The 23,886-nt window shown below is 38.7% G+C and overlaps 1 protein-coding gene across 2 annotated transcripts in view; it reads right to left on the bottom strand.

The window, feature by feature from the left end:
- Positions 1-22,572, bottom strand: part of CUL5 (cullin 5) — a 31,703-nt gene extending 9,131 nt beyond the window's left edge. For both annotated transcript variants that reach the window (XR_005980060.2, XM_030270345.4), the window contains exons 1-12: positions 22,189-22,572; positions 14,794-14,903; positions 12,379-12,478; positions 10,910-11,086; positions 9,998-10,139; positions 8,818-8,963; positions 8,661-8,741; positions 7,398-7,491; positions 4,055-4,185; positions 3,183-3,290; positions 2,535-2,599; positions 425-557 (exon numbers count right to left, since the gene is read on the bottom strand). Coding sequence is in view for 1 of the 2 variants with exons in the window: in XM_030270345.4 (XP_030126205.1) it covers positions 425-557; positions 2,535-2,599; positions 3,183-3,290; positions 4,055-4,185; positions 7,398-7,491; positions 8,661-8,741; positions 8,818-8,963; positions 9,998-10,139; positions 10,910-11,086; positions 12,379-12,478; positions 14,794-14,903; positions 22,189-22,212 (1,311 nt within the window). In the remaining variant the exon portion in view is untranslated. The remainder of the gene's footprint in view (positions 1-424; positions 558-2,534; positions 2,600-3,182; positions 3,291-4,054; positions 4,186-7,397; positions 7,492-8,660; positions 8,742-8,817; positions 8,964-9,997; positions 10,140-10,909; positions 11,087-12,378; positions 12,479-14,793; positions 14,904-22,188) is intronic.
- Between the last annotated feature and the right edge of the window lie 1,314 nt (positions 22,573-23,886).

Raw genomic sequence — 23,886 nt, 5'->3', positions numbered from 1 at the left:
GAGCAACTGTGTTACTACTATCATAGACATCAGCAAGGAATGTTTCATGATATCACACCTTCAATTTCTTAATTTTTCAAACATCAATAAATTATTTTAAATCAAAAAAGACATGGACACTGGTATGTGAAAATCCCCTGTATTATTTTCTAGACAAATATTAGTTATTGTAATATGTTACAGTCTTATAGGCATTAATTTAATATACCAATTTTGTGAACCAACACAGGAGACATGAAACACTGAATGATTTACAATATTTAAACACACACACACACACTTGGTAACACAATAAACTCTTTTCTCTATAACTATTACACGCTGCATAACTGCTCTTGAAGATCAAGGCCTCAACCCATATAAGGAAATAAACCAAACAAATTCCTTCTTCAGAATAATTGTGAAATGGAAAGCAAAAACATACCACTTCTTTAAGCTTTGCTTCAATTTCTTCAGATGTTAGTTTTTTGCTTAGTGGTGTTTTTCTTAGCAACATGTCACAGTAATTAGCAAGAAGCTCAGGGCATTTGGATTCAGGTTGTGTTTTCAATCCAACACTAGATAAAAGAAGAACAGTATTTCTTCAAACCATACAGAATCCTGCTATTCTGGAATAGTCGCATTGTTAACAAGACAGAGCGCTCTCTCCTGATCCCCTTGGCAAGGATCGTGGTGGTGAATTTATATCCTCGTTAAACTAATGAAAAATTAGGGATAACACCCTTTCTTCTTGGAAGAATAAATACTGCCAAACACTTTCAGAAAGCTTCTACAGCTTATTTTAACTAATTACAATTTTAGATCCATAACAATGAAACTACAGTGTGAAACAACAAAATATTACATGGGAAGAAGTATTCCAGTAAAGAATTAACAAATGCTACAATGAAATGTTTCTCTCATCTCTGCAGTATGCTGTAATGAGGTCTCAAGAACAGCCTCCTGCACCACACTTCACAGACTGCAAACCTCAACCCATCTAACACATATTAACAGGATTAAATTATTTCATCACAGCTATAAATGATGGACAACAGCTAGGAGATTAAATGCAGACTAAAGCTGAACAAGATACTATAGTAGACAGACTGTGGTTCTCCAAAATTCATCAAGCATAGATCATGTTCCGAACCTGTGTCTAGACTGGTGAATAAAACCAACAGCAAGGACCAATCCCTATTCCTAGAGTCAGATGGCACCAACCTGACTGCTACTCAAGGGCCCACAGCAAGTTCAGGAATCCATTTTTCTTGCTCATTATTTCAACCTCTCATCTATTAGTAAACACAGAGCTAACTCTTCAGACAACTTGTCCTTTTTTTTTTTAATTCATGAAGCAGCTTGCAGGCTAATGTCTTCTGCCCTCCTAAAGACCATTTCAAGTACAAGCAGATCACAAATCTTTTGGTTATTACAGAAGACTAAGCAAGATGAAGTTCCATTTTGGTCAAACCAGGCTGCATATCTAGACAACTTCAAAGTGCTTGGGAAGAATACTACTGAACAGAAGACCATCACAATTACAGTGGTTTCTAAGAAACCACTAGGCTGGATTCACTTTAAGATCAAAATGAGGTATCAACTGGGATGGTCCCAGAGGAAGTGAAACTTTTAGAAGATACCTAAGAAACTCCTCTACCTTACCTACTTCTATGCAAAGTATAGGAAGCAGGGATCCAGTCTTTTGTGACAGCATTCCTCCAATAAGTACAAGGAGGAAGACTAAGCCCTATTCTGGCTTGCCATTATCTGAAACCAAACCCAGAATATGAACCAAGACGCTGGACAGATATTTATAACCATCCACCTCTAACTAGAAGCAATTGGAAAGGGAAGCTGGCAGCCCAGCCACAAAAGCTTTGTTTCGATAGTAAATCAGACGACAAACTATATATAAGCAATCCCAACCACCTAAATATATACAGGCTCCTACTGAAGTGGCACATCACACGGTAAATGTTAACAATCAATTAACTGACTGCTACCTTCTCTTGGCTGAGTTAGCAGAGCAGGCACTGTAAGCATGGTCGTTCTTCTTGAGTCACGCAGGTCTGCCTAATCTACTGGAAGCTGTTTAAACTAACCTGGTTAATCCTGCACTGAAAGAAAAATGCAACAGCTGGACAGATCACACTCAAAACTGGCACAAGAGGAGGTGGAAAACAGCTTGTGGATGGTTACACCTTAATCAAACACAGTTATTCCCGTGAAGATTACTGCCTCATTTTTCCCCAGGACCTTTGCTGAAGTTGTGGCAGAGTTATACAGCTGAGGTTTTTGGCATTAATAATCCAGGAAACCATTATTAACTTCAGCTAACAAACTGACTCATAGAGAATATATCCCCAAATACTACAAATAAATTTAAGTTGAACACGTTGCTATTCACTGATCCGCTTCCACACAAAGAGAGTCTTACCAGAGGTCAATAAACAGACTGAAATTCCATAATGCAAATAACACAAAGTCCTTTTAAACACTTTCTGAAGAGACATTTTAAAAACCTTGATTCATATAAAGTTTACATGGCTTACCCCTTTTGCTTCAATGGCAATTCAAGTTTAAATATCGTAGCATCATTCACAACTGCTTTGTACGCCTGAAAAATAATTAGATTATTGGTGCTTCACTCAATTTCTTTCTGATATGAATTGCAAAGATTTTATCTCTTTTTACACTACTGTACCATGGAATTAATTCAATTTTTTTTTTTAGCCCAAAGCTTGCAGATTCTACTTTCAGTTTGAGAGTTCAAATTCTATGACTGAACTTCCCAATAAACTGATATTTTCCTGTTTTCCACTAACATACTCGTTTTCTTCAAGCAACAATTTAGCAAGGGATTACATGGAGCAGGTTGCATGTCTGAAGTCATGACACAAAGTAAATTCCAAACACAAATTATTGCTGAATCAGACATTACAGTTCTCAAAACAAAGGTCATCATCTAATGTGCTCTACACCATTACAAAGCTGAATATATGCAACTTTATGCAACATTATAACAGAAATTGAAAGCTCCTCAGTTGGTAGTAAATTTCATCAATATTTGAGTCTGCACATTTTATAGAGTAATAGCAGCTTCTAAATTTAACAGTGAATGCACACAAGGGTTTTGGAGACATCATAATACAAATTGCAACGAGTCTTATAGTCAACAAAAGACCAGCAGAAACACATACCTTATCTCTGGCAGTAAGAAATCTTGGATCATCTTGAAAAGCTTCTTTAACCAACTTGCTAAACCGATTAAATAGCGTAAGCAATTGCTCTACATACTTCTCAGAATCCTAAAGAGGCAAAAATCAAATAAAAACCCAAGGTTCCACAGAATTCAGTGTGAGCATACATGTAATTCCCTAATCTGTAAAAATGCTGTACCCTAAAAGGCCTGCATACTGTGAATTTACATTTTATCTTTAGTCTCTGGATCGGAGAGCTCTACAGCACGTAGGCTTAAACACAGACTTTCCGGATAGTATTTCCAATATACAAAAAAAAATTTAAAAAACTGTAACTTTCAAATACTATACAGCAACATTTTATTTTAAAGGACATTTTCAAGGATCAATAAAAGACAAATGCCACATCCTAACTGCTGCAGACACCTAGGCCTCCTAAACCAGAGGAAAAAAAGATGATAAAAAGCTGAGAAAGTACACTGGGGGAAAAAACCCCTTAAAATTCCCACACTGAACAACCACTCTTAGATTGGAAGCAAATTTCAAATTTCATCAGGAAATTATAATTCTGAGAAAATTGATGAGGCTTTTAAAATTAAGATTCTAGCACAACTGTATTGTAAAAACATCCCATGCACTTAATTTATAACCTTTACAACAAATTAGACTCAGTTTTTACAGCCACATCTGAAAACAAATAATAAAAAGTTATCCTAAAGACATTTAGAACATTCAGCGAATCAAAAGTTGATCTCTAAACACAAAATCTTAAAAATTATTTCCATTCATGCATTTGTCCCAAAAATAGAGAATATTTAGCTTCTGCAAAGTTGTTTTCCTGTTGTTATTTTACTAAAACCCAATACACTTACAGTAGTAATAGTTTCAGCAGCTGCTACCATGTCTGCAAGTCCAGCACTAACTATATGTTCTTCCAAATCCTTTAGCATAGGCTCTATGCCATTCGGAACTTTATCCATCAGTGAAAACATTAAATGCAACTCTGAAAGATACAAATACTGATGAAGCCACCAGTCAAAGACATCTATAAAACCCAAATATACTGCATTTCTCCTAGGCATGTCTCAAGCGGAACATTAAATATGTGAAGAATGGATAATCCAATTCATCTCTTAAGAAGAACGATGTCTTGAGTACTGTTCCAATTCTGGTCCCACAAGAAGATTCTTTTGAAGGCAAAAAAGGGTTATTTATTGTAATGTAATACTTGCTTACACATGTAGCATCTTATATAATATGCTAATGCATATAGTATCACAAGTTTGAATAAGATCCCCCCTGAAACCAATGCCAGTTTGGATTAAGACCAGGTTCTAACAAATTGCCTTCAAATCCCAGGCAAGAATGTCTCTCAGTCAGAAGCCTACAGGACGTTATGCAGGAAACTGTATGGATTCAAGACATTTTTGTATTTTAAATTAAAGCCAAACACACCTGTGTTTGTGTATGTTTCAACACCACTTACATGCTTTGTTTTATAAATCTTGCTAAGATCTGAAGTAACCAAAACTGACTAATGCAAACAGTGAACTCTTCTTCCCAAAGACTTTATTTAGTTTTTTCAGAAATTTACCAATACAAAAACTTCAAAAAGTGATATGCTTTGTCTACTTTCTGTGAAGCTATTTCCATACTGCTTAAAAAAAAAAAAAAAAAAAAAAGAGGATATTAAAACATCAATAATTATCTTGACAAAGCTGTCCACAAAGAACACTGGGATTAAGGTCACCAGATTGTTGTAAAGAGACCACAGAGATTTGAACTCAGCTTGGCAAAAGACTTTGCTTCATGAAGTAGAACAAATGGACTAATTTTTTTTTGTCAGAAAACAAAATTTATAGATTCACTTAGTTCCTCAATGTTATGTCTACTGTGAGAGTAGAAAAGTCAAGAGGCCCTGTCTTTGCTTTCTCCCCTGCATTACTTTTGTCAGCAACAAACATCAAGATCCCATCACCACTGAGGATGCATTATGCTATCATCATCTGTACGGCAACAGCTGCTACAGAAGCAAGTAGAAAAGCACAGAGAAGAAAATAAATCCTTTTAGAACATAACAAAGCAAATTAAAGAAGGAAACTACAAACAATGTTGAATAAGAACTTGCAATGGCACTACAGACAACTCATAATGGGCTGAATTCCAGAAACCAGGAAAAAAAATGTAGTTGGAGGCATTCTCAGTGCAATTTAGATCTGCTGCAACAAATGGCAGGACTTTTTTACACACAAAAAAGTCCAAAACCTCAACTTTTACTGGATCTTTTAATCTAGGATTTTAAAAAGAGTAAGAGGGAGGAAAACAGAGCAGAAAAAGAGAAGCAAAAATATGTTAAAGGGCTCTACATCTGTTTCTGTACAGTAGTGATGCCATAGATACCCAAAAAAACCAGTAGTTTCTCTTAAGAATCAGTAGCAAAGGGAGACTCCAGGTGCATCCCTAAGACTGCAGGATCAAAAAACCCATAAATTCTTCAAAGACAGATTTCAAAGTAACAAAACCAAAAGGAGTATTTTACTGGAACTTCTCTCAGAATATATTATGACTGTGAAGAGTAAAGAAATCAATGCTATCGTTGTTGGGGCGCTTAAAGTCTGCTTTCACTCTGTATTCATGAAAGCCAAGCATACTTTTTATTTCTGTTGCACTTCAGGAATAAAATTTAGGCCTCCCTTCCCCAATACTATAAGCAAACAAAAACACAGAAAGTGAATTCTGAAGTGTTTGCAAGCTATGACGTTTTTGATAGATTTTAGTTGAAAAATATTATTCCTTCCTGTCTTTGCACAGCATGTAAATATTACTTAATATAACAAGAGTATGTGCCCAGCTCATAGACAAAAATCCCCACCAAAACAGCCTTTTGTCAGTGCTGTTTAATAAAGAAAACATCACTGAATTCTTTGGGGCAGATAATATCAGCAAGTCAGATGAGTAAGCAAAGCACAGCAGAGGACATTATCAGATGTATACATTACTATGCACAGCTCCAGTCTTTAATCACGTTTCAGTCATCCGCACCTGCACCCTTCATTGAAGCATTTGAAACAGTTCTTACAGACTGAGCGGAAGTGCCCCACAACCAAGCACTACGGCAGGACACACACAGCCACAAGAGAGGGCTGTGTGAATATTTCAACAGGCTTCTAAAGAAGGGTCCTTTGGCAGATGAGCCCTTCTGAAGCTCTGCATTTACATAAGCCTCCTGCATTCTCCCAAAGGCTGTAACATATAAGAAGTTTCACTGCTTTCTACATTTAGCTCAGGACTATTGCCAGAAATCATGCTGCTAGATGAACAGATCAGTGTGACATAGTTTTGAGGTCAAATATTTTCTTAAATGTTGGCTTTAGAAGTGAGTATTTTCTATAATATTCTAAGTCATAAAACAGTTTTCTCATTTCAATAGAAATGAAAACCTCCAAAGACGTTAGTAAATATTCCCTGGCTGCAGGATACCAAGATTTCAAGAAAAATTATCCTGTGATTTCAGTTTGGGGTTTTTTTCTTATTTTTCCTACCTGAGTTATAACATTTTAATGACATTTTTAGTTTGTTTTATCATACTAACTTCTCAACTTCTGGCAGCAGAGTTAAAAAAAAATCTTCTGAAAACTTTCAAAAGGCATGCAGAGCTAACTATCAATACTCGCACTGATATACTGGCTATCAAATCCCATGAACAGCTTGTAGCAATTTTGTTAATTTGACCTACCGGTCCTGCATCAATAATCAGAATAAGAATAATTTTTCCCTGAAAAAATCTTTTATAAAGAGATGTTTCACTTTTTCCCCAGGTGCAAAGAGGTACTGGGGTGAAAAAAAGAGGAAATGTTTGTATCTGGATTACTCAAAGAGAAAGTAAAGACATATGGAGCATTTAGCAGAGTTGGTCAATGCAATGCAAGTGTAGGAAAAAATAAAGAAAACAGAGCACAAAATATTTTCTTTCAAGCAAGATTAGAGCTATCCACTCATTCAAATTAAAGTACTGTGTATATAGATTTCAAAAGTGATAGGAAAAAACATGAATCAATGGAAATTTTTTGTGGGATTGTTCATTTGCAATAATATTTTTATATGAAGCACTACCACCATCTATTAAAAACAGTAATTTGATATATCTACACACAAATCTATTTTTATGCAGGTCCTGCAGGGTTCACCCTGCACTGCTCTTGAAGCTCCACTTACTTTCTGTTTCATTTCGTTTGATCATGCCTTGGCATTCAGCTAAAATAGTCTCTTTAAAAGATGTCACCAGGGCATTGACGCAGCACTCCATGAGCTGAAATATATTAAACACAGGATTAGCTCAAGCAGCCATCTGAACTGAAGTCTGATGTGTCTCAAACTTGCCATGACACAAAATCTAAACTGTTCTCAACCATTAGCTCTATAAAATAATTAACTCATTCACTGATTCATAAAAGTACGTGCAGTTTGAATAGAATCTATGCAGGAACCACATTTCTTCAAAATGTTTAGGTTAGTAAATGTGGCAAAATCTCCTCCAAACCATTAATGAGCTTAGTATTTCTGTTGACTCTTTTCTCTCAAGGGAGCCACCACTTTTGGAACAGTAACTACCCTATTTCATTTCTAAGTATACATCCAAGAGCTAAGAATAGTTCTCATTCCAGTATACCCTATTTGGACCAGGCTGGATGGCTTGAACAAGGCATTAGATCTAGAACAGAAACTGCCTGTACATGTCAGGACCATCTCTCCTTTGTCAGGCTCTTTATAAGGGCTACAATTTATACCTGTGCAAAATGAATGACTCACAACTGAACAATAGGTATAAAGCACATTTTGATCATTCAAAAAAAGAAAAAAGATCATATTTAAAAGGTATTTATTTAAAATAACCTGTTTCCTGAACTAATTTCAACACAGACAATTGACATATTCATTGCATTCTTCCTCTAGAATCTGAACTGTGTAAAAAAATTGCTGAAGAGGGAAGAAGGGGAAAGAAAAAAAGAAAACCCATCTCTTATATTAAATGTCCATATTTCTGCCTAAGAGGAAATATATTACAGCTTTAATGAAATTTCTATTGCTCCTTTTGATTGCAATGAACTCTTTCAGGTGTTCTAAATGAGCACTGAGAAATCGTTTGCCAAACAGATGTGACAGTTCATTTTCAAACACGATTCTCGTCCACTGTTAACCATAGGAAAAATTACCACCATACCTAACTCAATATGAAAGAACAAAAACCAATCTGAATAAAAACCTGCCCTTCAGTTTTAACTTTTGATCTACATGTACTATTTACACATTTACAGAAATTGTAAATATGCTTTTGCAACAAATAATTTATGATTAGCAAACATAAAATAAACAGTTCCAATTTAGTACTATCAAATAATACTGTAACACAAAACTGAAAACTACCATATAACACTATATAACTATGAAATACACAATTTTTCTACAAATTATACTCACTGCTTCTACAGAGTTACATTCACGTCTTGTTTCTAAATATCGTAGTGCTCTTTTCTCTTCTTCTTTTAGTTTAGCATCTGCCTGTGCAAAAGTAGAACAGCAATCATTTTAAGTACTAACACATTCAGTACAAAGCTACAACAGAATTTTTACTTACATATTTCATATAATTCTGTACACCGTTTTGTTGTAAATAAGAAGGAGCCTGTGTTCTATAAAATCTCTCTGTTGAATCCAAATATGCCTTTTCAAAGTTATCCCGATATATCTGAAGTTTATCTTCAGGATTAGAACAAAGGTTAACTGCAAAGAGAAAGTCCAAACTTACTCTCAACTCTTGGAAATTTATGTGGCTAATAATAAGCAAATTTCAATGAGAGAGTGAGACTTGTATTAAAGGGTTTCATTGAACAATTTGAAATATCTGATAAATGGACTCTGATCACAAAGGTAACCAAATTTGGCCAATCTTTGCTCCCAGAAATATTCAGATCAACTATGGCAAACTGGAAAACAGTTCATACTTAGCTCCAGCATGTCAGACATTCAAACTTGGTAACCATAAATACACATACAACTGCAAAATTGTAAGAAAGGAATAAAAAAAAAAAAAGTGAAAAGTTCTCCACCTGACTAGGCAAAAAACTTCTCTTAGACACTGTTCCTGGAATCACAATGTCTCCCTTTTAGAGTTTATTTCCCTGTTTTACAAGAATGAAGACAGTAAGCTTATTGCAGTGCTTTGCACTGTTGGAAAGAGTTTCCACTTTCCCCTCAACTGTTACAGAGAAATGAAAAGTCATTCAATGGAATATGCTTTTTAAAAAGTTAGAATTTGACTTCTATAAAAAGCTGTCTTAAAGGGTATTAGTCACAAGTTTAGTTCAACAGGCTGGAAAGCTTTCAAAAGTAGCAGGCAATGGTGAAATCTCACAGAAGTTTCAGATACACAGAAACACAGATACATCTGTTCTGCAACAAAGAAAGTCTGAAAGTCTTAAAAGTAGCCTGATTAGCATTTCTTCTTCAAACTGTCTAAAGAATCAGAAACAGTATCTAAAGGAGTACAGACTAAGTTATATGTGAAACCCCAAAAGGTCAGAAAGTTCTCTTCTCTTTGAAAACATTGCTTTTGCAGTTACTGATACACAGGTAAATCACTTAGAAGCTAAAGATTATAAATAAAATTTAACTGGTATCATGTGTAACATGCACAGCAAAAAAAATCAATACAAAATGCTGAGATAATTCCAACCCTACCACCACAAATGCCAACTTTTTGAAGAAAATTAATTTAATAAAGTGAGGAGGCCACAGATCGTGTGTGCAAGACATACCATATGATTCTCGAACTCCAATAACGAGCTGGGAGTCAAAAGCTTCTCCTAGTCTTTCAGCATGAACTAGCTTCATTGCACTGTCCTGAAGTCTATTTTTTATATTTGAAAATATGGATTCATTCCACGTATCTAGCATGAGCTGCATATCAGGAAGAAAGAAAAAACCTGTTAGAAAGGTACATGCAGACCTAAGTTTGTGCAAAAAAGTACATGACATCAGGAACAGAAATTGAGTAATTTACAATGTAATTTTCAAGTCATACACAGCAGTTCAGCTATGTCAGAATATGATCTTGCTCTGAACTAGTTATAGAAGTCATATTCAGCTCACTTTCTAAATTTATTTTATGTAATTGGACAGCTAAGGAAATCAGTCTTGAATTCATGTATTAATTCAATAATTCTCTATTACTTCTACAGTTCTCCATAATCAGTCAAGTAATCTTTCCAGTAATACAATGTGTCAGGAGTTGCTGTATCGGGGGTACTTTTGAGGCAAACACCCAAATATAATTCACCATTTGGCAGGCACAGTCTTAGACAAAACTAAAGACTCAACTAACATCACAGTTACATAGAGAAAAAGACTGACGGTTATATATTGCATTTATCCAACAAGAAAGTTCAGTATTAAGTAATGCATCTGTAGTTCATAAAAAACTCCAAATTTCATCTAAGCACTGCAAAGTTTTAAGATTAGTTTTGGAGGCTATTATCAAAATCCTCATCATTCAATGTGCCCCTTTATACCCCGTTGTGTGATTTCTTATTTCTGGTGATTGCCATGAATGCTGCTGCATCATATTACAGGATTGGTGCAACATCATCTTGAGCTACAGAATGCCCTCAGTGCTGTTACTACTGAGGCCAGCCATGCAACAAAGCTCTCTGGCAGTACAGCTCACTCACCTTTCGAACAATGCTGTCTTCCACGTTGGACTTCTTGTTGCTGCCCTGCTTGCCCATCAGAGTGATCTCCAGCTGACAGAAGGGCTTAGGCAAAATGTCGCACTGGGTGAAGAACTTGCGCCACTCCACGATGTAGGCTTTGAGTAGAGCTGTATCATCCTGGTGACTCAGCACTCTCTGCAGGTGGGGCAAGCAGAGGAGGGAATTTATTAATTAATTTATGCACAAAATATGGGCTCTGTTTATGCTGAAAATAACTCCCCATATAAAACTCAAATATACAGTTATATCAGAATAAGAAAGTCTACATATTGAAGTGCCTTTTGGTTTCTTGCAGTAGTTATTAGACCATGTCATATGGGTCGTTTCTAAAGGGCAAAGAAGACAGCATTTTAAAAGTACTCAGTATGTTCAAATTTTCTAAATTAACCTCTTTTTCTCTTTTTAAATCATGTGCAAGCAAAAAATTAAAATCTTTGGTCTAAAGGCATGTGCGGTAGAACTATATTTAAAAAAATTAAATTAACATAAACCTGTAAGGACCTGTAACATAACCTCTGTTATATTCTATACACTGACACGTTTTGATTCAATGGCATCTACTAACCTTTCATTAGACCCAGACAGACAGTTAACATCTAAATTTTATTAAAGCCTGAAAACTTAGCTACATTGTACACTGGCTACCATAATGCAAAAAAAACCCCCAAACCTGTCTATCAAATAACAGCCAACACAAACCACATCAAAAAGACTCAGCTTAGCATAGCATTTATGCATGTAAGCAGGTATGCTATGGAACTTAATAAACAACATTTATATACCTGGTTATAAAAAGGCCTCTACAAAAAACTATTTTCCTTAAAGCAAAGCCTTAGTGGTATAAATCACTTCACTAAAAGGATAAAATAAAAGTGTACAGAATCTTTCTAAACCATTGTCACAGCATGCTTTAGAAGCTTTTTTTCATTTCACAACAACTCCCTCTTTTAAGTTCCTCATAGCAAAAGAAATTTTCTACAGTATGTGTTACAAACACAAGAATTTCCTTTGAGTCTATTGACAGCATCACTCGTTTGGAGGGAAGCCCATAAAACTGGACAGCTGAGCTTGCTGAGTTGATAGCGCTGATATTTGTAGTACATTGTACATATGGCTTCTTTTAAAGCCATTCGTGACCATGTTAAAATAGCACTGAAGCTATATAAACTTTTTTTTTTCAGACAATAACCTCTAATAGAAAATTCTGCCTTTAGAAGTTTTCAAGAGGAAGAAGATTCCATAAATACTGTTGGATAAACCAAAATAATGCTGTATTTTGGCTTTTATATTTGCAGGGCAATTATGATCTCCAGAACATCATAAAATTTCAAACAAAAAAGCAATGCATTTAGATCCAACAAAAATCAGAATTATTTGGCTATTTTTCTAACAATGCGAATGAAAGATATGTAACATTAAGAACTTACTGCTTGTGCCTGTTTAATAAAATCAAGGATGTCTTCCTTCAGAGCTTGATGGATTTTTGCTGGACCTTTATCATCCCACAAGCAAACTGCATGTACATCTCTAGAAAACAATTTATCCATCTTTTAGTAGCAGCTACTAAAAATTTAATACTGTAATGTATGAGGCTTTAACAGTCATAACTTCAGAATGTCTAAGAAATTAATACACTTTTAATCTTCCATTGTTGAACAACACACAACTAGATGCCAGTGACACATGAGAGAAAGCAAGTTTTGGGAAAAGATTGAAGCTTTAAGGAAGTCCTGGAAGCAACTAATTGCAACCTATCTAGGAGAAGGCTATGGTCAAGAAGATGTGTAGGGCAATTCTGTTTTCAGTACCTATCCAATAATCTTTACTGAATTAAGGACAATTTTTAAAGCTTTTCTTTGACAAAGACAGACATCACTTGCCAGTAACAGCATTACTACTCAACCCATGCTATTCTAAAGTGTTATCATTAATATGCAGCCTTCCCTGACAGTTTCACAATCCAAGCACTACAACATCCTACAAAGGCAATATACCGTCCTCCTGAGAAATTTGAACCCTGAGGGATCAGGTAATTTAAAAGATGTTTTAATTAGTTTAATAAGATCACTCAAAACATTTCATGGCAGTGGTAGCATTTTCAAGGGAAAAATCTACTGGAGAAAAGTTACTAAACAGCACTGCAAAGCAAAATTCTGAGTTTTAATCATCATTCAAATGAAAATTTTCCCACCTTACAGCTCAGCAAGTGTATCTTAACTCCTATTCTTTCTATACTGAAGACTAAATAAAGCAAGTTACACTCCTAACCATATATCATATATACATATGGCTTAGCAAGCCTTTTTTTGACTCATTACCATCCTCTGGCTCTTCCACCTTCCAGTAAAAAGGCCACATATGTGCAGAAAAGCACCCCTATATTCTAAAGCTATTACTTTGTTCCTATTAAAGCAATACATTTATTTCAATACAAAAGCAGCATTTTTAGTTTGACCGAAAAGACAAAACTCACAAGTTGCTCTGACACAGATTAAAGGTGCCAGCCCAAGGTTTACAGGGGTCTAACTCAACTGGTGAGACTTACACAACAGTCACAGGCAGAAAAGGTGTTACTGCATTTAGAATGTCATTGTTTCCTGACAGCAGTGAAAAAAAAGCAGTATTGGATAATTATACTCAAAGGGCATGTAGAAGACACCTACAGATTTTGCATTTTTATTAAGAAGCTTAACAAAGAACACTGTCCAAAAATATAAATCTAGGGAAGTGGGATCCTTTCCCTCAATAGCTTTAATTTAGCCATGAAATTACTTAAGTTCTATTCAATAACTCAGCTACAAGGAAAAATAATAAAGTTTCCATTCCAATGCAGAATTATTGAACTAGTTATTAAAAATTAAAGCAATGACTCAGAACTGAATTTTTACCTTAACTATACCATGTCTGGCAACTACTACAGCAGAGACATTGTAAGATATTAAAACTCATCACATGTTAGATTACCTGTGCTCTTGGCTGGCAGAAAAGTGTGACAGGTGCATTAAACTGGTTGTAAAAAGTCACTACATTGTCCTCATCAAAAAGAGAAAAAAAGACAGAGTGCAACAAGACTGCATTTGAAAAAAACTACTGTTTTGACAGATTTTAAAAAGCAAAAGAAGAGTCTGCAGATTTTAATTACAACTATATTGGAGAGCAAATAACTCAATTGGGACAAAGATTATTTTAGATATACGTTGATATTTATTTTGTAACTCACTTCCATAGCATGTTTTCAAAAATCACACAATGTATACCACAAAAAAAAAATCACCTAAGCTTCTGGAAAAGCAGCTTCTTGCTTTTTAGAAGGAAGAAAACGGCAAGGTTTATAGACAGCATATTAATACCAACATTGTCTGAAAACTCTTATATTTCATTCTTAGGGTAAAAAAGTATTCAAATTAATCTGTTCATTCAAGTTAAACTGCACCACCCTGTTACTTCAGTTATTTTAGAAGAAAGCCATTCAAATCAGAATAATGTAATATTCAGCAAACTGCCTTTAAATGAATTTACTGAAACAGCAGTAAATATTTTCTCTCTAATTCTAACAAAAAGTTTGTGGGCAAGTACAAAACTTGTTTACTATGGTCAGCTGAAGTCAAAAGCTCTGCTGTTCTTTCTTCGCCCTATTTGCAAAGACCTGAATCTCAGCAAAGCCCAACTTTTGCACACTTAAAATGATGTTGGCACACTTATCTCTTAATAAAACTTAAACTAATATTTTTGTTCTGTGTTTCCAAACAATCTGTGTCAGATAACTTCTGTCTGTAGCAGGAGTAGTTCAATAACTATATTCCTATCATGTAGAAGGATGTAAGATACCAAAAATTACTTACGAAAACAGATCAAACCATTGCTGTTTCGTGACAGACTCCTGACGAAGAAGTTTCAGAACGATTGGGCGCATGAAATCCCATTTGTCTTCAAACTGAAGTGAACCTTTATTCTAAAAGAAACAACAAAAGTAATGTTAATAAACCCGTATCTTACTTAAACTTATCTTTAAGGATTGCAGTTCATACAGTTAATATTAAAATATTTTCTCAGGTGTTCCTCATAAGCCAGAATTTAAGCTACACTACCACAGCTGAACAACACTTTTCACAATAAGCATTATTTTAAGTGACAGAACTATCATTTGGTTCAAAGAAACAGCCAATTTCTTCATTTAATCACTGCATTAGCTACAATGCAAAGTTCTAGCAGGTGTTCTTCAGTTGTTAGTGGAATTATATACAGACAACATGGATGGTATTTGGAGCAGCTTCACTGTTCCAACTAAGATACCTGCAATAGAAGTCAGGAGGCAGTTGCAAACCTCCTGTCTTCAATGAGTTACCCTGATCAAAATGGCAGCAAGGAGTCAGGAATGGTATTGTGGATGCTACCACGTACCTTTTTTCTCTCACAGTGCATTTGGCATCAGCAGCAAAGAGGGAGGAAGGAAGCAGAGTAACGTAGGAGCTGCTGTATTGCAGACTCCCTTCCTGTGGGTTAACTGGCCACAAGACCAAGATTATCGCTGGTACAGATAAAAATTATTTACACCATGATGAAAAATCTAATCCAAGGTGGACTTTTCAAACTTGCGATACAAACTAAGAGAAAAGGTAAAGAAATTAAGTGCTCCCATATAATTCTGATTCTGAAAAGTCTCACCACAGTATCCAGGCTAACTTCCATTATTGAAAAAGCTCAAGCAACACAACAACTTTGAGATAAAAATAGCAATTCTACCACATATGTTGTGATTCTATTTGCTCAAAGCTCCATATCCTAAAACGAAAAATATGCAATTAAAAGAATACACTGATTCAGAGTCTGTGGTAGAAAGACTACTGGTTCAGTTATCTGCAGGGCTATGTTCCAGTGCACTGCTTACTTCCGAGCAGATCATTGTCTTGGCTAGAAACACTACATTTGACAGAATTCACTTCAAATAGAGCAACTAATACAGTCTATCTGCTTTAAATTCTGATAAATGCACTGTTCTGCAACTAACATCTCTTCAGATAAACAAGCACAAACAGCACACCACGTTCCCTCAATCACCTCCTTTTGATTAATTACTACATGGAAATTTGCAATTAAATCTGTTATTTAGTATTCAGAATAAGCACAGTTTGTCAACCACATCCCCTGGTGTTCTCAAATGCAAGGATACCTCATCTTCAAGTTACAAAGATGCAACAGGCACCACAGTAACTATTTTTTACAGCCACAGCACCTGGAGGCCTCACAGCATTGTGGTAGATACTGAACACAGCTTTCATTGAATTTCACTGATTCCATGAAATATTGTTTGGCTGTTCAGAGACGGTTTTACCTATTCTTTCCCAGTGCAAAAAAAAAGTAATTTGAATGCATCATCTTTGAAAATCAACTGAATGCTTCCCCTATATACAAAGCCAGCTTTATAATTACTTCCTAATGTTTGATGCGTTGCTCTAATCTTTTTTATTCACGTGAAAAATGTTAGCTTCTACTTGCAGATACTCCTGTTCCAAGTCTCTCTTTGAAGGATAATGAACATAAAATATCAGCTACTGAACAGTGAGAAGTTCCAGAAAAGACTTTATTAAAAAAGTAAAAGCAACTTCCTTAAAAGATTTCCTTTTGAATGAAACATCAGAGAAGACCCCTTAAGTTTTGTGGAACAGGTAAAAATACCTGTTCTGAAATTTTTGAGAAGTGCAATTCAGACCATCGCCAAAACCAGCTGAAGATAAAACCTGAATGCTCTATCTTTGTGAACAAGATTAGTTTCACTATAAAACATGGGGAGAAGGAGGACTGCAAATGCAACTGTTTAAGTGATTTAGATTGCAATTACCTACTTAATCCTAAGAGGCACAAATAAAACTCAACTTCAGTTGTAAAAAAACCCTGTGTCCACTTGTAACCAGTATCTTAAAAAGAATTCCTCAAACAAAGCTTATCCTGAGATCCCATTAGAGAAGTGTAGAACTTTGTTTCCTATATGTAGGAGTAATTTTTTTTCCACATTTCCTTCTTTATTCTTTAATTAAGCAGAAGATGAAATAAAATTAATGGATGAAAAATCCTACTCAACTAATCTTTAAGTTAAACAAACAATTCACAGAAATAAGGATAAGCTGAGTTGGAAGGGACCCACAAGGACCATCAAAGTCCAACTCCTGACCCTGCATAGGACCATCCTCAATCACACCATGTGCCAGAGAACATAGTCCTATTGCTTCCTAAACTCTGTCAGGCTTGGTGCTGTGACCACTTCCCTGGGGAGCCTGTTCCTGTGCACAACCACTCTCTGGGTGAAGAACCTTTTCCTGATAGCCAGCTTAAACCTCCCCTGACACAGGTTCAGGCCATTCCCTCAGGTCCTGGGCACCACAGAGAAGAGATCGGTGCCTGCCCCTCCTCTTTCCCTCACAAGGAAGCTGCAGACTGCAATGTCTCCTCTCAGTGTCCTCCAAGTTGAACACATCCAGTGATTTCAGCCACTCCTCATATGGTTTCCCCTCAAAGCCTTTCTCCATCTTTGTTGCCCTCCTTTGGATATTCTCTCTAGATTAATGTCTTTAATATACTGTGGTGCCCAAAACTGCCCCCAACACTGGAGAGTGCAGAGCAAACAGAGCAGGACACTCCCCTCCCTTGCCCGGCTGGCCATGCTGTGCCTGATGCCCCCCAGAGAGGGATTCCCACACCCCAGGACAGGGCTGGCCCTCCTGGCTGCCAGGGCACTGCTGGCTCACATTCAACTTGCCACAAAACAGGACCCCCAGGTCCCTTTGTGTGGCACTGCTCTCCAGCATTTTATTTCCTGGTCTGTCTGCACTTCCAGGGTTGCCCCATCCCAGGTGCAGAATCCAGAACTTTCCCATGTTGGACTTCATCTGGTTGGTGATTGCCCAGCCTTCTGATTTGTTCAGGTCACTCTGAACAGCCTCCCTGCCTTCAAAAGAGTCAGCAGCTCTTCCCAGTTTTGTGTCATCTAGGAAATTGCTTAGTGTCCCTTCCAGTCCTATGTCCAAGTTATTTATGAAGATGTTGAAGAGCACAGAGCCTAAGATGGAGCCCGGTGGAACCCTACTTATGACAGGTCTCCAGTCTGACATCACCCAATTTCCTACAATGAACCAGTTGCTCACCCATCACATGATGTGTTTATCCTTTTTTGAGAAGGATGCTCTGAGAGACAGTATAGAAAGCTCTACTGAAATAAAAAAAAAAGATTACAGAAACATCATTTAGTTAGATTTAGGCTTCCATGACATTACAATTTTACAGTAATTACAGGAAGAAAGGGTGCATTAAATACCACCTACTTCCATCTCTTTTAGTACATGACAGAAAACAGGTTTTATAGTAGAAGAGGAGGTCAAACAGTGGCAATTCTTAGTTGTTACCAAAGTCACACATGCAATTTCTGAGCAGTATTTCCTGGGCAATTTTTCTTTCCTACTTTGCTTCCAACCACAGTTCCAAATGAAAGGTAAACAGAACAGTAAGGCATAACTTTGATGAAATAAAATTACTTCACTTATCAAATAGTCTCTGAAAACACAGACTACAGTTGATGGCCACACCCTTAAGTAGCCATTCTAGTGTTTAAATTTTAATGCTTAAAAAAACAACTCCACGTATGAAATATTTTGTTTTAAAATTCAGTTCAATATATTTGTTCATAAAGATTTAAAGTTCCATTTTAACACTAAACTTCACTTGAAATACATACTACTTTACACATTATACTTTTCCATGTTCTTCAATTCTACTCATAAACACTTAAACATAACAGATATAACAAGGCAAGGCAATACACCACGACCTTCATGCTACTCTCCCTTTTGAACTTCAAAACGTCTCTGTGGAACTCTCAGGCCACACAGAAATTCAATCCTGGTCTCTCCAGATGCTTTACATAGTACTTTATGAAAGAAGTGATCTCTAGGTCTTACTGTACATCTGATCTACATCTGAGTAACATGTTCATCTCTACAACTCCATTGTTTCCAGACAGTATTTATACTGAGGCCAGCTCACAGAGGGATGAAGTAGGAAATATGATGTCCCAAACGGAAACAAGTACTGTCTGATTAATCTCCGCTACAAGTAGCTCTAAAATGCTACTTGTAATACTTGTAGCAAGTTGCCACAGGAAAAGCTTTTGAATGTAACTAACTAACGTGCAACACTCTTAAGGATATCTTAAGGATATCCTAAATGAAAACAGCCAAAAAAAAAAAAAAATAGACAAACTTAAAATCAGATCTGGAAACATGCACTCTAAGACAAAAAATTCAAAACCTTCAAAGGTATTTCTAGTTGTCAGCAACACACAGGTCAAACTGATACAAAGGTAAACAGTGATTGTCATTTAATTTAAGCTCAGGGAAAAACTTCTTCTTGCTTCTTTCCAAATATCAGGCTCATGGTGGAGTTCATCTTGCAAGGATAGACTCCTGCATTTGCTGGCAGCTCCAGTAAGGCCCTACAATATTGTAAAGATCTACCAGCATGGATACAGCTATAGGTTTTCTTTGTGCTACAATAAGCTAACGTCCTCTCTGCTCCACAAACTGCAGAAAAACTCAAGTATCGTCATGTCACATGGGTGAATTGGTTTAGAATGTATCATCACTGCAAAGAGAACAAGTTATAATCCTACAGGGCACCTGAAATGAAGTATCCCACTTTAGAAGTGTCACATGTGTGTTGAGACAAAAAACTCTAGGGTCTCTGCTGGAAATGGCTTGGTCACCTATCAGAAAGCCACTGCCGCAGCGAGGGAGAGCAGCTCTGCTACAGGTAGGGCAGGTACCAGCTGACCCTGTAATGGCTCTTACTAAGCAGTTCCATCACATTACAGTTTGCTCTGTCTCACCAGGATTCAACACGACTGGTCATTCTAATTTTTCACTTAAAGAAGGCTCTCCAAGAATATGCTTTTCAGAAAAGAATTTACAATTAGGAAAATTAAGCACTAATGGAGTTTAAATGACACCCTCTAAAATTATGATGGCCAGTCAGATTTGGATTCAGCTACTATCTGTTAATAGAATCAGAAAGGAATATTTCACTTCATTGTCTCAACTATGCGGAAAGCTGGACCAGGATGGGGGGAAACAAAAGAAGATAGTCAGGTCCTGCTCATGCTGGCAAAACTAAGGCCTGTCTATACCCAACACAGATTTGATTATGCAGGCTTATTTGAAACAGATATGAAAAAAACTTGCAGATTTTAACACCTCTCCTTCCTTACCCTGGGATTTTTACTGGGCCCAGACATTGGTTTTTTTTCCCCTTAAAGATGAAAGCAGAAGTTGGAGACTCAGAGGGCACAAGGCACTGCCAGGGAACACTGACCTGGAATGAACAGTTTGCTTCTCAGAGAGCACTCTGACAAATGGAACTGGGGAACAAAGCACCTTACCTCGTTCTAATTCTCACACTGGTTTATCTTGCCATTATAAACTAAGTCAAATCACTGTATAATCTTTCCTTCTGTAATGTAGGAATCATACTTTATTGTCATTGAAAAACTGACTAATTAGTAAGCTAAATGCTTAATAACACTTTGAGTGACCAGAAATGCCTATTTTACAAGACATATCTCTGCAGCATTTTTCCTGAAACACACTGCGCATATATATATCTTATTGTCAATATAAAACACTGACAACTCAAAGGCCAATGGCAAAATCATGACCAGTTAACAAAAAGAGTTCAGTTTGGCACCCACCAAGTCAAGGCCTCTGTTTTTACTACTTATTGCTCTTTCAAAATAGCTGAAGTGGAATGCTGACAAATCTTACAGGCTTATGTTTCTCCTATCTGCTGTGGGCTATCCCATCACATGTATTATCAGAGCATGTGCTGGACTTTCGAGAAATCCTCAAATGCACAGAAAATAGATGATCTAAAACATTAACAAGTAGATAAATCTGTCTGAGCCCTGCTCTGAACACATGCATTTCCACAAAAATAACATTTCTTCTTATGAGATACTATTTTTTCGCCTGTATTCTTGGGTTCCTCAATTTTAGATTTTTAAGTATTTTGAAGTATTATCTGCTTAAATATCTAACAACTTCTTACAGGCATAAAACTATACAGGAATTAATTAAAATTAATTTCAATTTCAAGGAAGATTTTAAAAAACATTTCTTTTTAATATAGAGGTTTTTTAATATCCTGAAGAAACAAAGGGATAAATTAGTTCTTATTTCTTCACAATGAATGTCCCAGAGTAATAAATAAAACCAGCAAATTCAGGCTAGATCTATGCATCCAAATTAGGTCAGGTTAGTAAAATGCAAGCAGCACTTTTCCAGGACCACACTGAACTATAACATGCAGTACTGAACATATGTTTATGCCTATATTTATATATATCTTCAATTGTCAATCCCTTAAGTTAAGCAGAGAGCCTGCCCTAGGCCTGTCTTAGCACTGTAGTTAACTGGTGTTTTAGAAACACTTACTGTAGGCACTAATAACAGTGGTTTCAAGTAGGCCCATCTTCCCTGTGCTAGCATGGCCTCAAAGGCCACACAGAGTCTTCTCCTCATACATACCACAAAGATCAGGACAGGCAGTCCTGAGCTCAAACACTGGACTGTCCCACTGAAATCTTCCGTTCCAAACTGCAGCAGCCTGGGGTGACTGACATCTGCCATCAAACGCCAGGAAAGTGCTTGAAAACATATGACTACAAAAGCAAAGCTGCTTAACGTAAGCGAAAGGCCTCCGGGAGTTTTCCTTTGCAGGAAATCTGCAGTCAACAAAAAAACTGGAACACGGTGGCCACCCCAATAACGGCACCTGCCCTCAGCGAAGACATTTTCCAACTCTTTGTTTAACTTAAAACTCATCTTCCGTACACCCGGATTTTCTTAAATAAACAAAGAGAAGACACGGTGCTCTGTCTATCCGCACGACGCAACGCTGTTTCCAACGGGGCGTGTTTGGGACGGGAGAGCCGGGGGCAGGGATCGCGGGGCTGGCAGCAGGCAGCAGCTGCCGGCGGGGCCGGGCCGGGCCGAGGCCGGCAACCCAAGGCCGCTCACCTGCGGGTGGGCCCTGGAGCGGCAACTCCGGCCAGCGGGACCCGCGGCCCGACCCTGGCCCTGCCCCCAGCCATGCCCCCGGCCCCGCCGCACTGTCCGGTCCGGCCACCCGCAGGGCCGCCCGGCCCCGCCGCCTCCCCCCTCCTCCCGCAGGACTCGGCCGGGCTCCGCTCTCACCTTTAGGAGATTAGACGTCGCCATGATCCCCACTGCGGGGCCTGCCCGGCCGGCCGCGGCGGTTTCTCTGCTCGAGCTCGGTTCGGCTCCCACCGGCCGCTGCCGCTTTACATGGCCCCGGGCCGCTCGCACGCCCGGTCGGACCCGCGGCGGCAGCGGCAGCAGCAGCAGCGGCGGCCTCAGCTTCCTTGTCCCGCGGCGAGGCGAGGCGAGCCCGGCAGCGGCTGGGACCGGCCAGGTGCTCCGCACGCAGCCGCCCCTCAGAGCCTCATGGCAGCGTCCGCCCGGGCGGCGCTCGGCGGCCGCGGCTCCATGGAAGGGGCCGGGCCCACATGATGCGGCGCTGGGAGCGGCCCCGCCGCCCCGCGCGGCTGCGGGCCCGCCTGCAGCGCCCCCTGCCGGCCCGCCGCCCGCGCCGCCCGGCCCGGCGCCGCTGCCCTCACAGCCCCGCGGGGCGGGGCTCGGCACGGAGCCCCGCGTTCGGCGGGACGGGGCGCTGTGGTTTGTAAGCGCAGAAACAACTTGACAACTAACTAACTAACTAACTAACTAACTAACTAACTAACTAACTAACTAACTAACTAACTAACTAACTAACTAACTAACTAACTAACTAACTAACTAACTAACTAACTAACTAGCCCCGTCCCGCCGTCCTGTCCCTGCGGGTGCTGCGGCACGGCCCCCCGCACCCGCGGCCGGAGGGATCGGAGAGCACCGCGGGCACACCCCGCACGGCCACCCGCACTAAGCCGTGTGCCGAGAAGCCAATTCCCTGCCGTACACCCATCCAGCTAAGCCGCCACGCTTCGTGCCAGTTGTCACAAATGTTCTGTTTACAGAATTATTAAGTGTGTAAGCATCTGAAGGAAGGGTGTCAGGAGGATGGACCAGGCTCTTCTCAGTGGTGCGCAGCAACTGGAATGAGAGACAATGGGCACGGAAGTTCTACCTGAACATAAGGAAGAACTTCTTTACTGTGAAGATGACCGAGCACTGGAACAGGTTGCCCAGAGAAGTTGTGGAGCCTCTCTCACTGGAGAATTCAAGAACTGTCTGGGCACAATCCTCTGCTCTAGGATGGCTCTGCTTGAGCAGGGAGGTTGGAACAATGATAGGGAGCCACCCGTTAGGGAATGTCCTCCTTTTTGGTAGGGGGGGGGGAATGGAGTCCCGGCTGGGGGGGGGTAGGACCCTAATTCTCCGCATGGCCGGGCGCACGGGGTGGGGGATGCACCTGGTCCTGCATGGAGTGGACCGGGCAGGTGTTCGCACCTGGTTTCAGCCACGGAAGGGGAGTTAGGAGATCCTCCTGGCCTGGTGACTGGAAGTGAGAGTGGCCGGCTGGGAGAGGCCGTTCAGCTCATTAGGAGCTGGAGTCAGAGTTGGGATCTCCTCCTAGCATGGAGAGCTAGGGTCAGGAGAGTAGACCCTACCTACCATAGGTAGGTAATTTATAATTGCTATTTTTCTTTTAAGTGGTACTTCAGTTACATAGTTTTTACTTTCAAGTCCCGGACTACCTGGATGTAATTTGTTGGTATAATTGCTTTTTAGGTACTGATTATTTGGGATACAAATGGTTATTGTTTAACTGTTTCTAGCCGAGTTAATTGTGTGAGTGTGGAAGGTGGGAGCACCAGTATAGTGAGGTTCTGGGATGAGGTGGTAGCCAAGAATCCCCAGACCACTCACCGG

The sequence above is a fragment of the Taeniopygia guttata genome, chromosome 1, assembly GCF_048771995.1.
Source record: "Taeniopygia guttata chromosome 1, bTaeGut7.mat, whole genome shotgun sequence".
Lineage (NCBI taxonomy): Eukaryota > Metazoa > Chordata > Aves > Passeriformes > Estrildidae > Taeniopygia > Taeniopygia guttata.
The sequence above is the reverse complement of the archived record's forward strand: the minus strand, read 5'-3'. Positions and strand labels throughout refer to the sequence as shown.